At 32.9% G+C, this 18,638-nt stretch overlaps 1 protein-coding gene across 1 annotated transcript in view; it reads right to left on the reverse strand.

Annotated features, from left to right (window-relative positions):
- DNAH8 (dynein axonemal heavy chain 8) overlaps window positions 1–18,638 on the reverse strand; it is a 134,197-nt gene that overhangs the window by 24,313 nt on the left and 91,246 nt on the right. Inside the window, exons 62-78 of the mRNA XM_080585613.1 lie at window positions 18,440–18,593; window positions 17,816–17,980; window positions 17,041–17,267; window positions 16,523–16,641; window positions 13,549–13,652; window positions 11,628–11,804; window positions 10,105–10,272; window positions 8,645–8,857; window positions 7,056–7,193; window positions 6,599–6,726; window positions 5,664–5,835; window positions 4,780–4,935; window positions 3,761–3,916; window positions 2,664–2,846; window positions 2,150–2,255; window positions 1,020–1,272; window positions 724–914 (exon numbers count right to left, since the gene is read on the reverse strand). Coding sequence (XP_080441739.1) covers window positions 724–914; window positions 1,020–1,272; window positions 2,150–2,255; window positions 2,664–2,846; window positions 3,761–3,916; window positions 4,780–4,935; window positions 5,664–5,835; window positions 6,599–6,726; window positions 7,056–7,193; window positions 8,645–8,857; window positions 10,105–10,272; window positions 11,628–11,804; window positions 13,549–13,652; window positions 16,523–16,641; window positions 17,041–17,267; window positions 17,816–17,980; window positions 18,440–18,593 — 2,810 coding nt within the window. The remainder of the gene's footprint in view (window positions 1–723; window positions 915–1,019; window positions 1,273–2,149; window positions 2,256–2,663; window positions 2,847–3,760; window positions 3,917–4,779; window positions 4,936–5,663; window positions 5,836–6,598; window positions 6,727–7,055; window positions 7,194–8,644; window positions 8,858–10,104; window positions 10,273–11,627; window positions 11,805–13,548; window positions 13,653–16,522; window positions 16,642–17,040; window positions 17,268–17,815; window positions 17,981–18,439; window positions 18,594–18,638) is intronic.

Below are 18,638 nucleotides of genomic sequence, written 5' to 3' on the forward strand. Positions count from 1 at the left end.
AGCAAAATAGTATGTGAATGTAATCTTTTTTTCTCCTATCCATTTCATTCATTAAAGGCAGCTAATGATGTTCCAAAAGCATGGTCACTACTTTGACATGTTTGCAAAATTCATTTGATCATTGTAAGATTCAAGCAGGTTTTATATGGATCTCTGCATAAGTAATTGTGGTCACATTTTTCAGCAGAGTCATAAATTCAGGGTACAGAGGTAGACCTGGCCAGTTGGGCCACAGAAGCATGTTAGGTTCTGTAAAAATGATTGTTAGTTGGTTGGCAAGAGTCAGAAAAAGCTTAAGCTGAAACCCATAGAAGGCTGTAGCACCTCCCAGACCATGTGTAGAGATGTTATGGCACCTTAGAAGATAGCTTTATTCAGCTCCTTGAAATGAGAGCAGCAAAAGAAAAAGAAGTCATCTAATTTATAAAAATAAACATGCAAATGTAATACAAAAATAACTAATAATTAAACCAGAGAACCAGAACTATCACCTTGTTCTCAGGAAAGAACACAGCCTGGATAAAATGCAGAGACAGAAATGAGATGTGAAACCACTTTTAAATTCACTGGACCACAACAGGGATAAGACAGAGCCAGCTCCCACAGAACTATTGGCAGAAACCATGCAGCCAAAAAAAAACCCACAAAAACATACATTGAAATGGTATAAAAGTTTAAAAGGTTGAAATTACCTCTATATATAACGCAAATTTTTGAACTTACCTCTAATGAGTGCATGGAACTCTCTAGTTTTCACACGTCCTCTCTCAAGATCAATTTTTAACGTCAGGAGGAGGGTAAAGAGAAATTTGTGGTTTTCATACAAGCCTCTAACAGAGTATATATAAATTTCGTAGGTAAGATACTCAATAATATTTGAGATTCTTTTATGGGGTAAAGGAGACTTCTCAGATCTGAATCACGAAAACAAAACACAAGAAAAGCATGTTAATAACATCTTGGAAAGAAACACATCAGAAAGACAAACATTTGAATATTAGAAAAATCTGTCTTCCTACTTGGCCATAGATTGATCAAATAACTTTAAGAACTGAGCCAGTGAAGTTTGATACATATTATTGACCATGCTCATTTCTGTTATAAGAAAATAAAGAATGCTTCCGCGTGTAGCAGCAGGTCGATATTCTTCCTGAGCAGAGTTAATCTTCACTTCAGTTTCTGCTGCCACAGACAACTTTTCAGCTACTTCAGCAGCTGTTTGTTTAGTTGTTTGCAGAACACCAATCAAAGATTCATCATCTACTAGTGAACCTAAAAAGCCAAATATTGGATGTTTAGGTCATTTTTATAACATTTTAAAACCTTCATATATGTAAAAATCAAGTTACAATTATGTATACCTAATGTAAATGATTTACTGAACTGCAGAAAGCATTTTAAAATGGAGACCAAACAGTGTACATAAGACTAAAACTTATTTTTATACTCAATAAGCAAAACAAATGCATTCAACTTATGTCAAGTTGAATGTATGTGCACCAAGAGTTTTGCATTGTTTACTAGAGATGTCACCTCTTCCAGGCACATAACATACGATACTCATACAGAGTTATACAATTTTTGTTAGTTTGTTGATTGTCACATTCAAAGTCAAAGAGACTTAGGGTCCTAAAGACAATGATCACACACAAAATAGTATTCATCAACCTCAAGTACTTTTTAATCAATCTGCTGGAAGTCACCATCTTTTTATTTTTCTCCCCCCGCCCCCCCCCACCCCCCCAAAAAAAAATGATCATGTGCAGGCTCCTAATGTAATGCAAAAGACTTTCAATACTATTTAAACTAGCCCATTTAACTCTGCATTTTCAGTGGATTAAGGATTTGCCCATGATCAGATACTTTACCTCATCTGAGGGGCAGAAAGCTATGAAGAATTTGGTTTATTTCACAAAACTTGTGTAGGTGCTTAAAATATTTAGTGTCTGGAATAGCTATATAATGGCCTGCTATCATACCAAATTCCTCATGTTCTGGTAAATCACATACTTCAAATCTCTACCATTGTATGTTCACGTATTGTGTTTTAAATAGATAAACCAATTTCAGTATGGAAAGGCAGCATGGAATGTGCAGCAGCCTAATTTGCCCTTTAAAATCCTAGTTATTGTACTCTTTGATACAGAACCTCTAGTTGCACTTAGTTTGTACAGAAGATTGTCCTCTAGTTCTTTCATCTTCCTCCTATTAAAAGTTACATCTTCCATGAGTTTAATTCGTTCTGCCTCTAGTTCCTGTTATTAAAAGACAAGGAAATGGCATGACACTATGTACTGTAGCTATGAATCATACTTGAAATTCAGGTGCTGATTTTTCAAGTTCATGGAATGTGTATTTTATTTTTTCTGCTATCTAAAATATGTTACTGTAGCATTTTTTTTTTTTAAAGCATTTTTATTCAGTTGGAAGTATCTTATGAATGCCAAATGCTTCTGCTTATTTTTTTTCATATTGACAGCCATCTGCAGAAAATCACCAGTGTATATTATTGCCATTTTAAAATTTCCGTACTGAATCTCCATAAAAAATTTAGAAAATGGATGACTTTTTTTTTCCACTTGAACATTTTTTTTATATATATATACTAAAACAGTTAAATCAAAACTAAGCATCACTATGGTTTATGTGCACTGTTAGGTTACCTGTTTTTCAGTAAGAATTACTCTTCTCAGTAACTGATTCTCAAGTCCTTTCATTGTAACGGTAAAATCAATAATTGATGTTTTTGCATTAATTTCAGGTGTGAAAGCAGGATTTGGTAGCTTTGTGGTAATGTATAGTCTAAAGGAACTCATTACATCTACTTCTTTATCACCAACTTTCACCTGTGGAGTATGTATATGATAATGTTAAGCAGAGGAAAATGAACTTTATTCACATCAATGATATGGACAAGCAATAAATAAGTAAATGAATATTTGAAATACCAAAGAGAGGAACTTTATATCACAATTCAAATTCGACACAAAAATAATGACTAAATGTAACAGTAGAGGTATACTGTAAAAGTAGTATTACGTTTCAGATAAATATAGGGATTACTTCTACTGTGGGATTGCCACAAAAATAGCAATCATTTGGTTTCCATTATCATCAACAATCTTTTTTGTAATCTCTGTCAGATTCCAGACAGTTAATTAAGATAATTTGAAAAAAAAAAAATGCATGCAACAATATGCAGCATTTACAATCATTTAAGTTCAGAGTATTTGAAGAGGGGATGCTTTAAGAATTTGCAAGTCATTTCTTCATCTATTAAAGGTCAGAAACCTGCATGATTTTTCAAGGTTGGGAGTATACTTAATATTATTAATAAAACTTTTGGCTTGTTGCTTCAGAAAACAGTTCTATTACAGACTAAAGATTCCATGGTTGCTACCATCAGCATTCCACACTAGAAACAGAAATATATTTTCAAACCTAGATAGTTCTATTAAAGGGTGTAAAATGAAATTGCTTGAAAATCAGTAGAAAGTATTGTAAGCATTCAAAAGAATAAACATAATTGGTTCTGGTTTGTAAACTTCAGAAATAACTTCAGTAGTTAAATTTTAGACTCATCAACTTACTACTCAGCTGAGGTTCTGCCTCCTATTTTTTATTAGTTCAGTTTGATTCTTCACACTGCCCTACTGAATACAAAGTTTACCTGATGCAGTAGAGGTTTGGAATACATGGGCAAAGTATCATTCATCACAAAACTAACTACTTATTCCAGGTCTTTCATTCAATTACTAACCTTAAAAGAAGTTCCAGATTTCATGAAATTCTTTTCTAATATATTATCAAGGACTGGATCCAACTCTTCACCTATATCTTCAATTACAAGTGATCGTCCCAATGAAAGACTATCTTCTAGGTGTGTACGGAAATACTTGTGATTCAAAGTTGTTACCTCAAAAAATAAATTATATATTGATATAAGGACAAAGCATTTCTTCAAAGTCTTACATGAAAACCACAGATCTCACTACAAAAACTTTTTTCATTGGTTTTGTTAGTTGCATTTTAAAGGCAGTAACAAATGTTGGCCATGCAGCAATTTATCCAGAAAGAAATAGTCCTTGTATATACAATGAAATGTAAATGGTGAAGTAAAAGATTGGCTGTAATGGAATCTGCAAAATTTCATTATCAGAACACTAGTGAAACCGGCACAACTTCTTGAAAGTTGAAAATGTTCCGTGCATTTTTGAAATCACACGTCTAACTTCTGATTTTCTATTCTACGTGCACAGATAAGATTTCCTAATTTTGTTTTTAAATCTTGAGAAATTCTTTCTGAATACATTCAGTCTAATAGATGAATCACTGTTACAATATCATGAACTCAGATATTTGAAATAGCACAAAAAAGGGACTTGTAGTATATGAAACCATAAAAATAAGTAAATAAAACACTACTTTGGTATTGTTTTTATTTATTTATTTATTTATTTTAACATTCAGAAACCTCTCATATTATTTTCAAGATTTTAGCTTCAGCTATGAAATAGGGCCATCCTATTGGAAAAGAGCTTTGCACAAAAGCACTCTGGAGTCTTGGTGAACTATATGAACATGAACTTGCAAGCTGCTTTTGCAGCAAACACTAACAGCATTCTGGGCTGCTTTAGTAAGAGCATCACCAGCAGGCTGAGGAAGGTGATCCTTCTCCTCTGCTCATTACTGGAAAGAAACAGCTGAGCAGTCCAGTGCTGGGCTATAACATTTAAAGGAATATAACGTAGCACATTATGTTTTCAAAACATTGTTCACCTGTAATTCATTATCCTGTTCTTTCTTTTTAATCCATGATTTTCCTTGAGTTTGTGGGTCTACCAACAGGGGGTATCTAGTGGCCTTAGTGACAATGATACCATTCTGAATTGAGAGATCATCTCCAGGGAGTCCTTGAAGATTCCACTCACTAATCTGAAGAATAAAACAACAACAAAAAAAAAGTTTGGAGTAGAATCTCACTGGAACTATTATCCTTCAATCAAGATTGTTCTAAGAAACAATGGAGACATCAAGCAAAAGGGGATACATATCTGAAGCTCCTGAAAAATGACTAATACGGACAGAAAATATTTATAGTCTAAGAAAACTTGACAGCCAAATTAAGCACTGGGGTCAATTAAGAGAAAACCAGACTGAGAGTTTTGGGCTTAATATTTGAAGAAGAGTACTTGAATACTCTGGAAAGACATTGCCTTTCTGACTCCCATGAAAATATTTCACACATTCTTTGTTAAATGTTCTCTTTGATATAAAATCTGTTTTTCTTTTTTCAGACTATACCCAGATAACATTGACAGAAACAAAAGCTAACAACAAACAACACTGTCTTAGTAGATATGTATCCTATAGATGTGGTTATGGATTCCCAAAAGAAGATGCATGAAAGTACATGATGTTACAGGCAATTATGCAATTGTATAATATATAGCTTGTTTATCATACATAACTTCTTTATCTATCTAAACATTCTCAGTACTCAGATGTTTAGTGGAAATTGCCAAGAACTTTGGGAAACCACAGAACTACACTGGACAGCAATATTGTGGATAATGGTCCTGTTCTAAGCATAATGTTGTCTAACAGCAAAAAAATATGTTCACTGAAATTAAAATGAAACCCACTGATCACCAAGAACTTACTGTTGGGGGATCTACCAACATAGAAATCAGGTTCAAGTTTTCAGTAAAGGGGATTTTATGGGCTCTCATCTCTGCTTCCCATAAGTCTTTAAGCAAAAGCTTCCTGAAGTTTTGATTAAAAGGTCCACAGTAGGAAAGAAAACCTGTGCAAAGCAGTACATCTCCGACAAGTCTGGAAAAAAAAACCACACACACACACAAAAAAAAAAAAAAGAAAGAAAGAAAACAATTAATTAAAAGGTGATGTGCTATTTCATTTTCTATCAATTTAGATAAGCAGCTTTTAAAACAGAAGAGTTCTGCTCTTAGGGCTATTTAAGGAAAGAACTGGTGCTCAACATTTTTGCATTTGGAGTGGTACACAGTGGGAACTCCAAAGTTTCTAAATTTCTCAGAACAAGGCCTACTATATACTACATGTGTTTCAGCACACCGACTATAGGACAAAGGCTAATGTCCAGTTTCTACAACTCCCTCTTTCATTCAAATATGCCATAACAAATATCAAAATGGATGCTTCTTTTCCTAACCAGTATCAGGCTAGGAATTCTTCCTCATTCCTTCACATAGTCAGCCTTAGATCATTCGATCATTCCTATCTCCCACCTATCTGAGGGTTTCACTTTCCCAGTAACATTAGAACAAGGAGAAGTGTTAAGGGGACAGAAGAGACAGCTGTAACATAAGCACATAACTGCACTAGAATAATCCCTTTTGAAGTGAATTATGGAATGTGTGGTATTGTTCTGAAGTGAAATACAAGCATTCAGTTACAAATAATTATGGGAGGGAAATTCAAATTTCAGGACAGTTTACTTAATTGTGCAATTATATTAAGATTTCTAGGAGGAAAATGAAGTACAACTATTAAAGCTATTAAATTGCTTGCTGGCTCTTCATTTTTTACATTTTATTTTCTCTGATGAATTTGATACCTGTTAATCTGAGATTTAAATTCTTTCCTTTGCTCAGTCCACCTAACTTTCTCTCCACTCAGTCCATCTATAAGTGCAGAGGCTGCTTGCATCTTTCTTCTGCATGTTTCTGCATCATTCAGTAAGTCCTAAAAATGAAAGAATGTCCTATTTCATTTAATAATAGAATGCAAAAATCTTAAGAGTTATTTTATATATTAGTTCAACATCTTATGATGGTTAATCGATTTATTTAGAGGTCATTCTGGAGATCTGCAAGTGCATCTATTGTCTAATATGTGCCTATTCATAGGAAAAAGAAAATATGAGAGAACAGATTCAAACCTCTTTAATTTTTATGCATGAGCCTCATCCATGTTATTCAGGGTAGTAGGTACTAAGTGAATGTCTGTATCGATTCCTGATAGTGTAAGTTTGGTATATAAGCATTTTCATAATAGAAATACTTGTATCTCACCATTTTCTCCTTCATTGCTGCATCAAACTTCGCCTGCACTTTATCCAGTTCAGCTTGCTTTTCATCTAATGCCTCCTGAGCCTTTGCTAATTCTGCATTAGCGACTTTCAGGCGGCCTTCCTGTTTTGCCAAGTTAGCCTACAAAGAGAAGGAATATTAAAACAATAATGGTACAAAACTTGAATATACTTTGAGGATTCATTTTCTGCCTGCTTAGTTGGATATTAACAGCCAATAATACACTGAAACATATTTATATTAGTATTTGAATGAATATTAATTATTTCCTTTGAAAACTGTGATGTATATATACTTCAGATACTACTTTTGTGTTAAATATCTAGTAGGAACCTTGAGTACTACTGTCAACTATATATATATATTTGTTTTAGTAAAAAATTACATTTAAGGAAGCTGCTTAAGGTATTAAGGTTTCTGATCTGTAAATATTGATTAGCCTAAAAAAAACCAACCACTCACAATCTTCTTGCTTGACTATACACTTTAGTCTCTCTTTTTAATTTGTGTATTCTTCAGTGATCGACAATTACAACAGATTTGTCCTTGATCAGCTAACAATACAGTTTTCATCCACTGCAAAATCATGATCCTAAAACAGTGAATCCTCCCTAAACATATATTTATGCTAAATATAGGATATTCATTAGATGCTTATTTATTTATTTATTGAATCATAACCTGCATCACTGTTGCTTTTTAAATTACATTTATACCTGTGACAAAACAAGATTTGGAATCACCATTCATATTCTTTCCCCTTTGGGATCTATAAGGATTAAATACTTGTTTTATAATCCAAAAAGCAACAAACACTGTATTTGAGCTCCTATATTATCTTTACCTCTGATAAAAAAAGTCTGTTCAAATGTTCATGACCATGTAAAAGAACACCCACCCTAAAGTAAAAATGACTCCTAAAATACATTGGAACATAACTCCTTTATTCATGTGAGCCCCAAATGTCTTAACAATGCCAATATCTGGGCAAGAAATCAGCCCTCCACTTGCTGTAAGTTATTGCATGAAAGCAGAGAAAGTAAAATAGCTGGTAACCCTCTATTAGTTTCTTTTCAGCATGAAAGCTCTGTTTGCAGGACTCTTTTGAGAATCAATGAAGATCTTCTCCTAGTACAACTTTATGAAAACAATTCTAACACAATAAAAACACAGAAAATAGTTTTCACTGAACACAGTAAGCCAGAACATCTATCTAAGTGAATTTCAGAGATCACTCTGCCATTAAGAAAATTCTGTTTTCCTGTGTGATACAGAAATTTGGGATCTTTTGGAAAGACAATGGAACAGAAGAATACTACTTTTCATAGTATAGTTAATCTCTCCTAAATTTAATTTAAACTAAATTGTTGTTCTGTGTTTTGTCTAGAATCAAGAGGAGGATACTGGTTTTTTTTTTCTACTCATATCATCCTTAGCCACTACATTCTACAGGCAGTTATGTCTGAATCAATTTATTTACATATTTAAGAATAAATAAATCTTATGATGATTAAAGTAAATGAAATTAAATTACATGGAAATAAAACACAAAGATAGAGGTGATGTGTTACCTTAAGAGGTAAGACTTCTCTATTAACACCATAAAATATCGCCATGGCTTGTGTCCAAGACAGGAGTCCTGCTACATTACCACACACTTTTTTACCACTCTCTAATGTATAGTCTTCCATGTTAAAGTAAGGTTGAAGTAATTCTACTGTTTCTTCATTGATTGAGTCCTTAGGAAACTGCTGTAGACTCTGCAGGAATGGGCCACTCATAAGCTGCAAAAAAAACACAGGATATTCGTAGTCTTTTTACTCATTTTATTACCAAAAGGTTGATTATAGGTGAGTATGTCAGATGGATGGATGGATGGATAGATGGATGGATGGACGGACGGACAGAAGGTAGGAGGGAATGGAGTTCCCAAAATTCTTCTGAAAAAGGAGGTAATTCATACAGTTATTATTATAAGGGTGTTCTATTCAGTTCTAACTCCTTCCACATGCTTCAACAATTCTAAAGTTTTAAGAAATTATACTTCAGCGAATGTAGTTTCTATTTCATATTGCTGCTTTGCCATTTAAGAAGCATTTAAAAAGCAGCATTTCGTAAAAATTTCAGCCAAGATACAGCCTCAGAAATACACTTGTAACTTACCTAAAGAATGCCAATAAAACCGGCTTATGCATTTTTGAAATGTGATCTAAATTCTGGAAAGGGAAACCATTGGTTTTAAAATTTTCTAACAAATGTTTAACATGTTAAAGACAAGTCATGGAATAACTGCTTATCCCATTTCATTATGTCCATGGAAAATGAAAAGGTTTGGTGATTTCTTAGTGTCTGGGCAAGCTTAAACAAAAAGCAAGAGCTCTACTCACATCCAATATATGCAATTTTTCTTCATTTGCACGATAACTTTGAGGCAGCAATAATTGCAAATTAATATACTAATAGAGGTAAAAGAAAATTTAAAGAATGGCAGGAAAAGGCATGGAAAGAAGAGAGTAAGAGAAGAGAGAAAGACTAGAAGATATGGCCATATGCCCAAGGAATTTGGGCCAAGAATATTGAAATGTAGAATGGAAAAAAAAAAAAGCTTCTATCTCTTAGTCAAACAATCAACAAGTCTGGAGGAACAGAAAAAAAAATGTTTAATTGTGAGCCTGCAAATTCCCAAAGAGAAAAAGGGATGTTCCAGAATACCTGTACCTTATGCATGGTAAATATACATAGAATGAGAGACAATCATATTTTATGAGAACATTAGAAGGAAGTACTACTGACAACAATAATTCTTTTTCAGGTATAAGGTCACATGGAACTGGACCAACACAATCCTCTAAGCAATTCTCTTACTAACTGCTAACAAATAAATTCTATTTGTATACTACATGCATCTTAAAATCACATTTCCATTTTTACAAACTTCTTTCCTGCTTTGAGTAAATGGCATCATAAATTCTCTGATATGTAAGATGCTACTTTTGATTTTTAAGAAACACAATTTGAAAACTCTACTTACTTTTAATGATTCTCCCCATGATGGCTTGCAGCAAGGCTTTTCTGGATCCATGGTAACTGGATCTACTTGCTTTTGGAACAGTAACAGACAACAGTCCATGATCCTCATAATTAGGTGAGGAGGTTTTGCAAGTTTTCTAACAGTAGCAATATCCACTGGTCTGATTGTCTATTTCAAGAAAAATATAACAATACTTTGTATGCCTCAATACAATTATCATATTTTCCTATTAAATACCTTGATTTTAATATTGTTTGTCGTACTTTTCTCTGAGGTAAGTTATATTAAGAACATACAAAATATGAGTCACTGGGCTTACTTTAATGAATGTTATATGAAACTGAAATACTTTTAACAAATATATATTTGATGTGAACTTTTTCTCAATGTTAAAGATAGCACTCAAAAATAAATTTTAAATACATAGAACAACAGCATTAACTTGGCAATCTAGGTGACTGAAGAAGAGTATAATAAATTGCAAAGTACTTAATTACAAACACTTTCCTTGGTATAACAGTATTTTGGATTTTTAAGGGTTGTCATAATTTATTCTGAGATAAATTTGATCTATTTTGTTGCTTTCTTAGCTATTATTGGTACGAGATATTGTTATTTTAAATTCTTTTCCTAGTAGCATCACTGACACTTTGCTTAGCTTAATAATATTTCAAACAAAAATAATAAATGATTAAAACTTCTAAACTAAGAAAGTAATTTCTGTCTGCAAAATACATGCATGCCACTGTCTGGAAAGAGTAGTTACAGACAAAATATAGAATCCACAGGATAGTGCAGGAGTACACATATTTTATAAAAGTGTATTTTGTGAGTGGTTTTGAAAGTTTTATTTATGTTGTTATCTATCAGTATAAGAGTAAACAACGCTCACTTTTCCTTACTTTTTCCACTCATTATGGTTTTGTCACATAGCTTCTGGTAAGTGGAACAGAAGTCCTTAACCATGCAATACATTATTGATTTTTGATTTCAGAGCTCTTAAGTTTTTAACTGTTCAAAGGAGAATAATGAAATTAAATTACAGAGTGCAGCAATGCCTCAAAATTCCTTAACTCTGATTCTGATTCCCCGAATCCTCTTTGTTTCTTTTCTCTCCAGTTTTAATGATTTTTTAGTGAAGGCTGACACAGCCTTATACTCCTCTTTCTTAAAAGGAATATACAACTAATTAACTATGAAAAAAAAATTTTAAAAAAATTTAGAACAAGAATTATTCTTTTTAAATCAGAATATCAAGATTATAAATTCTAAATGCATCTGTAACTTTGGGAAAGATTTATGCCTGCCAAAGATCAATTAGTAAGGTAAAAACAGGACAATCACTATAAAATAATCTCTATGTTTTTAGAAAGAAATTGCACACTCCATAGATATCACGTACACTGATAAGCTAGTGTCAGCAGTCAAAAACAACTGACAACTGCATATTGGTGAAACTAGCCTTTCTTTCACTGGTGACTCAAATAGCACAAAGCCAATGAAAATGTAAGAAATTTATTCACATTCAATGCAGCTTCTGCTTCTTCTAGTGCTGGTTTAGCTGCCTCCAGTTTACTTTCTGCTTTCACTTTTTCTAAATCGATTTCATCAACAATTTTTTGTGCTTTATCTTTCACACCTTGGACTTCATTTTTTACTTTAGATGCAGCTTCAGCACTTGCTGTGACTTCTGCTAGTACCTGGAGTTGTTAATAAACACATGAGAAGTACGCATCAAAATGGTGGAACGAGTGATTAAGATATCAGATACAAGAGTACACAGATATATAAGGATGTTTTAAAGATATATATATAAGGCTAACCCCAGAAATCTGATAAATCATAATCCTATAAAGCATGGAATCAAAATGATTATCATTTGCAGAATCCTCACAAAGAAAAATTGGAGTAGACTCTCAGCAGGAGTTGGACAGTAAAATTGAATTATTTTTAAAATGGATAAAAGACCTTTCAGTGGCTTTTAAAGCTTGTTTTTTGTTTGTTTGTTTGTTTTTATTCTATGATGGATTTTCATCTGATTTGAATCTATACTTTTGCAATACAATAAGTATTTGTGTTGTTTGTTTTTTTTTTTCCACAATAATTCTGCAAATAAAGATAAAAATAAAATAGCTAATCGAACTAATGGAGGAATGCAAACTATCTTCATGAATGTTCAGCCTTCCTTTTACTTCTCTAGTCTAAGACAACTCATTTTTAACTAGTCTATTGAAAGAAAAACCCTGTGAATCCACGGAATTGTTATCCATTTGTGTCTTTATTCTTCAGTACATGTATTTTTAGTTCTATTGTGCATGTGACATACAGCTGATGTCAGAATATTTTTTTTTCAGGATTAGCTGTAGGGTCAGCATTAGACCAGCATTCTGAATGCATTTACCAGACATAAATAATGTTCTCAAATAGCTGTGAGAAGAAATGACAGATAAAAAACAAAATCCCTCTTTTTTTTTTTTTTTTTTGGTCAAATCCAGTTCTGATTTCTACAGGCTCAATACTAAGTGGAAAGAAAAAAATATATGGAATATAAATAATATCACACTTAGTTTAAATAAATATCTGTTCTTTTATTTTCTATATCTATATATACTATATCTATATATCTTCTACTTATGATGACTCATAGACAGTACCCTATTGAAAAAGTTGATATCCCAGAGGCTATGTAAACAATTATTGTCAGACAGCTATTCCAAAATGCATATCAAATACAAATATCTATCATACTCTTGAATTGTGAGCAGTGTCAATTCATCCCTTTTCTGTCATTATTTTCTCTCTTATGAAGAATGCAGGTAGTCCCTCAGCAATCACTGGCAAAAGGTTTGCTCTCTCGTGCATATTATATATGCACCATCAGAATATTATGGTATCTTTCAGAAAACAGAATGCCTAAAGTAATACTTGATTTATACCAGACCGCCAGTCTCATGAATATATGGACACCTTTTTAATGTAAAAACAAAATATGAAACTGAACTAAAGCTGGATGAATTTTGAAAAGCAATTTTGAAATACTGAAGTGCCATTACCATCCATTAACTTATCGGCAAATAAGTGTACTTATAACACCAAATTTAATAAACTTTAGTCAACCACTCACAGAAATAAACAACACATGAAGCAAAAACTGAAGCCCGCGATGCTTATAGGAGTGGAAAGAAATGAGAGGAAAACAAGGAAGACACACAGTCTTTGAATATGTTTATGAACTCCCACCCAGCCAGTATAATCCCAGCCTCTGTTGTTTCAGAAGTATGTGCTGTACTGACCTGCTGGCACAGGGGCAAAACCTCTATTTAGACCACAATGCACTTTTATTGACTTGTACAAATTATGAGAGACTTCTACCATACCACTTCACCCCACTGTATATCCTAATGCTATCCACTGCCTTTTGCTATTTAGCACTTTAATCCTTACTTCATCTGCCTTTACAGATGCCACAGCCAGTTCCTTCTCCTTAACAGCCAGTTCCTGAGAGAGCTTAGCAACAGATTCACTGGCCTCCATCAGTTTAGACAGACCTATTAATTAAAAGATAAAAATCAGAAAAATGAAAACTATTTTTTCCTAATTACATAATATAATCTAGCTCTGGATATCAAATAACTTGTATCTTTTTCTCTTCTTCAAATTTTCATGATAGAGAAAGTGCATAAAAGTCATACTAACTTGATTGTGCTTTAAATTCACTTTTCATAGATATAAATAACTTCATAGGGTACCAAATGATAATAAACAAGCTTGAGTCTTCAAAAAGAAATCCAAAATTTTTAGTTTTGGTTTGTTATAGCTGTAAATGGTACCTAAAAGTAGAGTGCTGAGGATATGTTGTTTCAAAAAGATATACAATGATCAGAAAATCAGACTTATACTACACTTGTAACATTGAATTAGAAAATGACATCAATATTTGGATCCATGACTGCCTTCTGACTGGGAGTTCTTTCCAGAAAGTGAGAAGTTACATGGCCCATCTTCAGAGATAATTTTATAGTTAGACTGGATGCTAGTTTCATCAATATGGAATTCAGTATGAAACGTGAGATTCAACCTGCTGAATCTCACACAGCTTTTGTGAAGGCACAGATGACTGAATCCCCAAACTGGAGTCACCAAAAGTAGGCCGAAAGGTCACAGCAAGATTACAGCCTCCAGCTTCTGCATATTGCAGCTTCTCTTATCTCTGGTGACAGAAAGCACAGAAAAAAAAAAAAAAAAGAAAACAACAACAACAACAACAATAAATAAAAATGCCTATGCCCACATTGTTCAGGGACAGTCCAATCATACTCCCATATATGCTGAAGCAACAATCTATAGAGGCCTTTTAGCCTTACACAGTTGCTCAAAAAGAGAGGAGTTTGTTCCTTTATTCTTATTACATATTCAGTTTGTCCCATGCATCTTTATTTTCTCTCCTCTGTTGCTCATAGATATGAGCTCTGATTTTTGGCTGAGTTCCACATTGAATGCTGAATCCTCTCTAGCTTCTTCTCTCCTCTTCACAACTGAATCTTAAAAATCTTACAGCTTGCCTGGAAGCATTCTCCTCAGCATCCTTTCTCCTTAAAGGCTAGAGTCAGAGCACTCTTGCAATTACACCTTTGATGCATCTCTTGTGTGTGGTGTTTTTCTGTTCTCTCTCTCCACTTCTCTGTTACCACATTTTACACAGAAAAGCACTCTCTCCTAGGACGTTTCCTGTTCTCCATCACAGCTGCCTCACAATCAAGCTACTGCCATTCCACAGGCTTTTTATTATTCCTCAACAAAAGACCCATTATTTTGCCATTTTCAACAATAAACTCCAAAGGTATATTCACTAAAGACACTCACTGTGAAACAACAAAAAAAGTTGTTTAAAACATTTCCTTTCCCTAGACATAATTTTTTCCTCATGTGTGTTACAAGATTGTTCATCCAAAGTGACAAAGCAGAAGAAAAGAGTTATTTATATCTTTCAAAATGTGTTGCTTGTATAGATACCACAGGGCTGATGAGCACTCATTCAGTGTACTCAAACCAGGTTCTTTCTAGGAAGCGGTACTAATAATGGAATTTCTCATATTTTTTGCTGTTTTACAAGTATCTTGAGTTGGCCCTGGCATTATTACATACAGCAAAGACATCTCAATAAGGAGATGCAAAGACCAATGTTATCTCAACTGAGTTTGACAACATAACATTTAAATCCTCTATCAGGATAATCTCCTAACAGATTGAAACAACTTTCAAGGTTAATCTTTCTAACCTTCTAAATCTTTTTGATATTAAGTTATGAAAGACTAAGGATTAAAGTATGGACATGTGAAATAGCTAAATAATTAAAAAAAACTTTTTGAGATCATTCTGTAAAATGTAGTAAACTGGAGCACATTTGGAGTCAGGGATGACCAAGTGTTTTTGTGATTTTGTAATAAATCTTTTCTATGCAGATGAAACTTTCTAGATTTTATTTTTTAACTGGCATTAGTGTTGCCCATAAACTGACAGATGTGATTTTTCTGAGCATCGATGCTGCAGGAGAAGACAAACATGGTCATCTGTACAAGATCGTTTTGTTTTGAAGATTAGATAAGGAATTAGAGATAATATCACTTGAGAAGCTATTAAAATCTACATGTGAAATTTTCTTGACATCACCGAAGGTGCTTAGACTAGTTATTTTAAATTATTTTTGAAAGCAGAACTGAAGAAGGAATAGCAAAAAAACAAAAACAACTCAAATCTTCAGAGATCTTAGACTTTATCCTCATCAGCAGGACTGATGGTAATGTCTTATTTGTAGAACTAGCAACAGATCTATACAGGGAAATCTGCATTATGTCTACATTATGTGAAAATGATCACTCACTCCTCTATGGACCGCTCTGACTCAGCAAACAGGCTGTAAATAAAACATCTAAACATTCTTATTCTATTCTTTTCTTCATGTGAAGTGTATCAGTTGCATCATTAATCGTTGTCTAAAAACTATATATTTTTACCTTTCTAAGAAAAATCTTATCATATAGATGTTGCTCTGTTCTGTTAAATTGAAATACAGTATCTTTTTTTAAGATAAAAATCAGGTTTCCTGAGCTGTTCTATTGTTTTTTCAGATTTATAAAAATATGTCTAGATGCAAACTGCAGAAAACTGCAACTGTACTCTGAACCCATTAAGTACTATTCTAAATCTAAAGATTACATCATTTCAAACAGATATTCAAAATTAGAACATATGAGCCATACTTTTCTGTATTTCAGATCCCCATTTATAAAATGACCACATGTAAAAATTGCTCGTTGCTCAGCAGAAATCTGAAATGAGGCACTCAGATTGTATAGCAAGGATTTCCATAGACAAATCCATATTTCCATAGACATATCTTTATCCACATTTTGCTTACCAATTTGCATACGTTCAGCTTGTTCATTAATACTTGCTAACTTTTCACTATAAACTTCTTTGTAGCCATTGATGAAAGAGAGATAAGATTTAGGTGTTACATAGGCTCTTCTTCGATACCTAAAACATGGTATATTGGCAACATCAACTTTGTACATATTTTCAATTATACCACAATTTGGTTACTTCTAATATGTTGCCAATCTGGCAATAGATGGTAATATAAAACAAGCACTTAAATCAGTCAGAATCTATGTTCTTCATAATGCGAAGTCTCATGTTCAGTTATATTGCTTTTATCCACATAAGCAAATTTAAAGATGACGAATAGTAGGAATGAAGATAACAAACCTGCAATTTAATAGTAATTATTTTTATGGCCTTTGCATATATTGATATAGCACATTCATTTTCATATTAGCCTTAAAAGAGAATTACTGGCTCATAAAACACATTGAATTCAAAAACACTATCAGTAGCAATATTAGGGGGATTATTATATTTATATAAATATATTACCTTTGGAAATAACTCTCACAGCTTTCTGAAACTATATCATGAAAGAGACCCATGGTTTCTACTATTTGTGTTTTAACTGATACAGAGCAGACCATACTAAATTCTGAAAGAAAATAACTGGCTACAGCTACAAGAGCTTCCTTAGGCCATCGACTGAACCAATCCATGGTGCATCCGGATATGAGCCCAGGAAATTTCAAAGAACGTGCACGGAACTTCTCACCAACCTAAAGAGAGTAACACTGTTAATTTAGGATGCAACATCTAAATTAGGTTGATCAAAATATTTAATGTATATAAACAAGTAGTCTATTTTTTTTTTCTCACTAATTTTCTATTTAGAACACCCTGCATAGTCTTTTCTGTTAAATATTTTGTTACATTTGCTACATTCAATATTTTAGAAATTTGAAGAAGCTAATGACAAATATGAATCTTTCTTAGTATTTCAAAATGAAATTCTTCTTTCAAGTTGCAAGCAAGAATTTCACAAATCTGCATACATTGATTTTAATTAGGCAAGAATACACCAGGAGGAAAAAATGAAAATCAAGCTAACATGAAAAGAGTGATTTAACTTTAAAGTATTTTGCTTTTAAGTTCTGACAATTATACTATTACTTTTATTATACCAGCAATTATACCCCAGATTTTGGTAGTCTTTTAATGTGCCCTTATATCTCCTCAGAAATACAAACCTGAAATAATTCTTTCACAATTTACAGGATAGTTTGCTAATGGAAGCAAGGAAGACAGCTATAAAGAAAAAACTTACTGGAGAAAAGCAGAGGACAACGTGCAAGTTCTTCTTTGCCCGAGTTAAAAAATACTCATAAAGATTATCAAATGTAGGAGGACACCGAGGCATCTCTTTTTTCATCACTGGTATTAGTCCTTGGGTGATTTCATCCAGTTCATCCCGAGCAAATAAATTAGAAATCTTTATATAAAATTAAAATTGATAAGAAAATAAATTGCATAGATATAGTTATAGAGTTTGTAAATACTTGTCTGTTTACACCTGTATATCTCTCTGCATATATGCAGTTTAGACATATTAAAAACAAATTTGTTCCTGATTTATACTTCATTTAACTCCATTAAAATCTAAAAATTCTAACTCAGAAAGAATACAGATCTTGACTGGCCAGTGAATCTTCATTTAACAAAAGCTACTGAAATACCCAAGATAATGATTTTCTGGTCTTTTCCTGCCTTGTATTGAAATACAGATACAGGCAGTCCACACCAAGAGCGCTCTTTCTCTTAAATGTTGACACATTTTAGGGTTAATCATTATGAATTTCACAACTTATTATGAAAATAAATAGAAATTAAGGAGAACAGTTTCTCCAGTTTCCTGCTTCTGAAGTACATTGTCTGTCACAATGAGACTTACCTCTCCTGAAGACAGTAGATTATTAACATATTCCAAAAATGACTCCTCTTTTATTTCATTATCAGTGAAAATAAAAGTAATGCTTTTTCCTTCTGCTCCAGCTGTTCTATACAGAAATTTTAAATCATCTGACAGATTGCTTACATTATAGGATCTACAAGTAATAAGAAACATATTGTGTTAGTTCAAAATAACACAG

Source organism: Anser brachyrhynchus, assembly GCF_964034855.1.
Source record: "Anser brachyrhynchus genome assembly, chromosome: 3".
Taxonomy (NCBI): domain Eukaryota; kingdom Metazoa; phylum Chordata; class Aves; order Anseriformes; family Anatidae; genus Anser; species Anser brachyrhynchus.